This window comes from Mus caroli, chromosome 13, assembly GCF_900094665.2.
Source record: "Mus caroli chromosome 13, CAROLI_EIJ_v1.1, whole genome shotgun sequence".
Taxonomy (NCBI): Eukaryota; Metazoa; Chordata; class Mammalia; order Rodentia; family Muridae; genus Mus; species Mus caroli.
Genome location: NC_034582.1, coordinates 98691073 through 98697248, shown reverse-complemented (window position 1 = coordinate 98697248; position 6176 = coordinate 98691073). Strand labels below are relative to the sequence as shown.

The window sequence follows — 6176 nt, the reverse complement described above, 5'->3', positions numbered from 1 at the left end:
CCTACTCAGGCCGGTTTCTGCTTCCCTAACTAATGCAGTCTCAGGTCCCGCACGCAATTGGATTGGAGCAGAAGCTGTGTTCCACTCACCAGAAGTCTTAAGATCCTGTGGCTGGTGTTGTGGGTAGCTGACGAGTGTCAGCCGACCCTGTGGCCTAGCTACCCCGGCGCTTTTCTCCTAACTGGTTTTTAAATGAAAGCAAGACACACTACAGTTTCCACTGATATTTCCATCGCGTTTAACTAAGCATCTCATCTGAACAGATGTAAAGCTTTCAGTATTTTCTAGTACATTCAATAGGATTGGATATTGATTGTATCTGCCAAGTGTCCTTTGTAATAGGAAGTACACATCCCGGGCCATCAAGATGGTTCATCTGGCAAAGGCAGTTATCGCCAAGCTTGATGACCTTAATGGAATCTCCAGGACACACACAGAGGAAGAAGAGAACCTACCCCTAACCCTCACACTGAGACTGTGGCATGCATGCACCCCTCTGAAACACATCCAATAAATAAACTACTACTACTACTTATTATTATTATTATTATTATTAATTATTATTATTTAATCTTTTTTACAGTCCAGTCATCCCCCTTTCAGTCTGCCCTCTGAGAGTTCCTCATCCCATTCCTCCTCTCCCATCTCCAAGAGGATGTCCCCACCCCTACCCTACCAGACCTCCCCACTCCCTAGGGCCTCAAGTTTCTCGAGGGTTAGGTGGTGCTTTCACTGAGGCCAGACCAGGCAGTTCTCTGCTGTATATGTGTTGGGGACCTCATGTCAACTGTGTGTGCAGCCTGGTTGGTGGCTCAATGTCTGAGATATCTTGGGAGTACAGGTTAGTTGAGAGTGCTGATCTTCCTATGGGGTCACCCTCCTTCTCTTCCTCCTCCTCCTCTCCCTCCTCCTCCTCCTCCTCCACTTCTTCCAGTCTTTCCCTAATTCAACCACAGGGGTCCCTAGCTTCTGTCCATTGATTGAATGTAAGTATCTGCATCTGACTCTTTCAGTACTTGTTGGGCCTCTCAGAGGGCAGCCATGCTAGGTTTCTGTCTGTACGCACCCCATAACATCAGTAATAGTGTCAGGCCTTGGAGCCTCTTCTTGAGATGGGTGCCAATTTGGGCCTGTCACTGGATCTCCTTTCCTTCAGTCTCTTCTCCATTTTTGTCCCTGCCATTCTTTTAGACAGGAACAATTCTGGGTCAGAATTTTGACTGTGGGATGGCAGCCCTATCCCTCCACTTAATGTCTCATCTTTCTACTGGAGGTGGACTCTACTAGGTCCCTCTCCCCACTGTTGGACATTTAATCTAAGGTCCCTCCCTCTGAATCCTAAGTGTCTCTCAACTTCCATGTCTCTAGAGGGTCCCGCCATTCCTATCTTCTGAGGTTGCCTGTTTCCACTTTCTGCTAGCCCATAAAATACATTTTTTAAACAAAACAAACAAACAAACAAAACAAGGCCTGTGCTCTCCAATTGGTAGTAGCAGCTGAAAGTAACACAGGATTCTGTCACCTTTCTCCTGTCTCAAGCTTGTCCTTGTTTTTTCATATATTATTTTAAGAGATGAAATGTTGGACATTCCATTTGTTGTTGCCTAGATTTTCAAGCTTAAATGCCCCTGAGATGAAATAATACATATCTATAGGATAATAGCACCCTTCAATAAAGGTACTACTCAGGTTTATAGAAGGGTAAGGTAAGGCTTAATACATTTAAATACTATTACAACCAAAACAGAACTTAAGATCATTCCACCCAGTGGCTATCAACTCTAGCTGTGAATCAGAATCATTCAAGGGACTTGTTAAAGAGAGACTTACAGCCCACATACACACAGTGCTGACCCAAATTAAATGGATGAACATGCCTTTTTAGCAAGTGCCTTAGTGATTTTGACACCTACCCAGGCATTTTGAAAACGTGGATTTAATACAATGTCCTAGACATAATTATATTTAATTAATCTCTATCCCTAAATACATCATCAAAGTACCAGGCACATAGCAGATCAGAGTAAATTTCTGCTAGAGATTAGGTGGGAAGCAGATATAAAAAGCAGCTTGCTAGCTGATAGAGAACCCCACAGTTAAAACGCCTTAAGCCCAGCTCTAACTTTGGCCCAGCAATAATTGCAGCAATGATTTCCTGATCTTCTCTTGTCTACATGTCTCTCTATTCAAGTGTACCAAATAAAATCACCCAAAATGATCTGTCTCACAAGATCATGCTGTAGGCACACAGGTGCATGTACAGCTTCAATTGCAGTGTATCTTGCAAATTATAATCATTGCCATAATCATACTGTTCTTCATTTGTTTACCCTGAATGTTATCTTAGTATTTCACTGCACTGAATTGTTTTTTTAAAGCTCACTATCTGTTAAGTTCCTTTAAGCCAGAAGTGGAGTAGTGTTGTGGGGTCCATTTAAATCCAACATAACTCAAACACTAGGCCAATGTAGATGACAAAAATTTATGGTAATCGAGCTGCCACTGACCAATCAGGGCCACATAATGAACTTGAGAGGTGAACTGTAACCCCGAAGAGAAATTGCACAGCATATTTTAAAGATGAGACCACAGATCATGGAGGAATGGGGCAGTCATATTTCGATGTAAGGGGCTGAGCAACAGAGTTCTCACCAATCAGGACATGAGTAGGTTCCTAGGACCATGAACTTAGGTTGACCCTGCCAGGAGGATGGAGAAGTTGTCCTTGAGATGTCTGGACTCAGACGACTGTTTCTTACAGTAGAAACTGCTCAGCTATTGGGAAGTCCCCAGCTCCCCTAGGACCTGGGACCTTGACCTTAGTTTCTCACTACGGTTAACTGGAGTCTGAAAGTGAAGTGCTGGCATTTTGAATGGTTCTCTCTCTCTCACTCTCAACAGTAACTCAGGCACCATTACTGATTGTACTTTTCCCATCTCCTCACAGAAAAAGCTAATGCCTGGCTTTTATATTTTTTAAATCTTTTTTGCCAGAGTTCAGTTATATTTCCAAATAAGTTTTTAAGTAAGAGAGAGTTTGTTGATGTCGTTGTTTACTACATCAATGTTTTAGAACTTGGTAGGGGGTAATAATAAACATTCTTGAGTTAACAACACTTCTCTGCTTAGTTTATGTTGTCTGTGTCTTGGAATCTACCTACCACCTCGGTCTATTCATGAGGGCATTTAGAATGTTGTGTTATTTTCACTAATGGTCAATAAAATATCACCTATCAGATACTTGAGTTACTGGAAAATTATGCAAATTAAAATCATTAGCCCTGGAGGGCAATGTTATAAGTCATTGATGACTTCTGTTCTCAGCTTCAAGAGTGTAAATGGCACAGAGGAGGCACGGTGGTAATGATTCCACTTAGTCAGGAGATAAATAGTCGATTGACTGAAGGGATGCTCCCTGGCAGTGGACTATTGGAAAACACGTGTGTATCCCTGAAGAAAAGAGCACAAGGAGCCTCACCCTGAAAGCAGTTAGGCATTTAAACATATAAAGGACAAAGAGTATAGGAGCCATAGCAAGCCCAGATTATATAAATATAAAGACTAGAACTTTCCTTTGTTCTAACTCATGTGCTTGAGTTACTAGCCCACAGCTAAAGATTCAGGGATGGAGCAGGATTCGCCGCCTTCATCTATGGCCTTGTTAATGTACACTCCTGAGTGAGATTTGTATGCAGCAGTCCTCTTGACAGCAGACAGCCTGTGTGTACTGTCATCTCGTTGGTCGGCATGACTGCCAGTGCAGACGCTTCTCTTTCTAAACATGCGTTCTGTGTGTAAGCAGTTCCAGAGCTGCTTCAAATAGGAATTTGGGTGACATACTAGGGATTTTTAAAATTAAATACATTTTTACATTTATAGACTTAAAGAGATCTGAATTTATTATTAAAATCGTATGAAAGTCAATTACATTCTTGCCATTTTATTCAAATTAATGATCAGAATGCTCTTTTCTTCCCTTTTACTCTAGAACTGAACAATGCCACAAAGACATTCTTTACTAAAGAATATTTGAAAATCAAGCAAAGCTTTCAGAAATCCAGCTCTGCAAAGTGGCCCTTGCCGAGCTGCAGGAAAGGATTCCATCTCTTCGGAGGTAAGGAAAGCAACCCAAAGACCAAAGCTGTCTGGTGGGCGTGTCCATGCAGGGCTCACAGCGGCTTCCTAATCAGAAATGCTGCATGCTCAGTCTCTACATTGGTCACTTTCGGGAATTTCGGGAATTTCGGTAATAGTGTCTTTGTAAAAAGCTACAAGTACATATGAAGAAAAGGAATATCTATATGAAAAATATAAAAATTAATATGTACCTAATTATATGGGCATGGTAAAGATCAAATAAGCTAATATGAAAGCACAGTATACATTATAGCTAATGGCACCATGTAAACAACTATCAAAATGTAAGGCAGTCTCTGACCTCTACTTCAGCTTCAAGAAGGTGTTACTGCATAGCCATACAATATAAACATGAAATTTAGTGTTTTATAAAAGTGTTATCTGACACAACATGAACCACCATGTTTTGGTGTTTACTGTTTGAGTATGTACACACACGTGTGTGTTGTGTGAGTTCATGGGGGAGGGGGGCACTTGTGTGCACCTGTGTATGAAATGAACTCAGCCCTGATGATGAAGATGGAGGTCACAGATCAATGCCAAGTGTCTTCCTTTATCTGTCTCCACCTGTTTTGGAGTTCAGTGAGCCTTGAACTGCTGTTTTGGATGGTCTGGCTTGCCGGTGCACCCCTAGGAGGTTCGTTCATTCTCTCTCTCTCTCTCTCTCTCTCTCTCTCTCTCTCTCTCTCTCTCTCTCCAGCACTGGACATCCTACTGTCCCTAGCTTTTACTTGAGTCCTAGGGATCAAAACTCAGCTCCCATGCTTTCATAGCAAGCACTTTACCTACTGAGTCACTCCCGAGGCCTCTACATACCACTTATCATTCACAAGGCCCAATAGGGAACATCCAAATAGGGGAACTATGTTCTTAGGGACCAGGGACCTGGGACCATGGAGAGCTACTTAAGGTCAAGCATATCTGTTCAGCAATAAGAGACCAGGACAGATGCATGCAGAGTTTGTATGGTTGAGGCAAAAAACAAATTGTATGCAAACTCTATTGCATTTGAAGTGAAGGTTTTAAGCAGCACCTGTAACCCTGCACTGGGCAGGGACGGCTGCTGCTGCTGCTGCTGCTGCTGCTGCTGCTGCTCCTCCTCCTCCTCCTCCTCCTCCTCTTCCTCCTCCTCTCTCTTCTTCTTCTTCTTCTTCTTCTTCTTCTTCTTCTTCTTCTTCTTCTTCTCCTTCTCCTTCTCCTTCTCCTTCTCCTTCTCCTTCTCCTCCTCCTTCTCCTCCTTCTCCTCCTTCTCCTCCTCCTCCTCCTTCTTCTTCCTCTTCTTCCTCTTCTTCTTCAGAATTAACATTTATAGAATGAAAGAGGAAGAAATTTTCACATCCAGTTGCTTCTATGGGTGGACAGTACAGCTCAGTCACAGAATTTGAGGCACACAGAGTGAGGGTCAGCTTTCTGACCTGACTTAGAAGACAGCCCCATAAGGCCCCTCTGTAGACAACACCTTGCTTTTTCATGTTGCTGTCTCAGTTCCACACAACCCCCAGTGTCCCTCTGCATCTTCTGCATCTTACTTTCCTCAGTTTGTCAGACACCAGATGAATAAGCAGTTGATTTCTTTCAAACTTAATTCTTAATACATTTTTGTGGAGAAAGTTCAAAGTAGCTTTATTACATCACCCAACTTAAGAAATACATCACTGCCACCAATTCAGCCAAGGGTAGAAGAGCTGAGCAGCTGGTAGCCAGCCAAGTACAGCAGCAAGCCAAGAGGAAAGAAACCAAACTTCATGTCTCCAGTAGCATAAACAAGAGTCCAAAACCATAGGAAGTGCCCATTTATCTTTCCTCTATAGAACAGTGTTGTGTCCAGGACTGGATGGAACAGAAACAATATGGGGATTGGCTTGCTGTTGAAAGAGCCCTAGACAAGAGGCTCCAGCAGTTTATGGGCCCTGGGGTCAAAGAGAGAGAGAAGTGGGGGGGGGGACTTAGATACTGAGTTGTGTTAGAGGTAGAATATCTTCAATCTAGGAGAGAGAGAAAGAGAGAAAGAGAAAGAGAAAGAGAGAGGGGGAGGGGGA

At 42.8% G+C, this 6176-nt stretch overlaps 1 protein-coding gene across 7 annotated transcripts in view; it reads left to right on the top strand.

Annotated features, from left to right (window-relative positions):
• The window catches only part of Rnf180 (ring finger protein 180), a 167192-nt gene that overhangs the window by 128660 nt on the left and 32356 nt on the right, over positions 1 to 6176 (top strand). For all 7 annotated transcript variants that reach the window (XM_029484986.1, XM_029484985.1, XM_029484984.1 and 4 more), the window contains exon 7: positions 3989 to 4114. In XM_029484986.1, coding sequence (XP_029340846.1) covers positions 3989 to 4114 — 126 coding nt within the window. The remainder of the gene's footprint in view (positions 1 to 3988; positions 4115 to 6176) is intronic.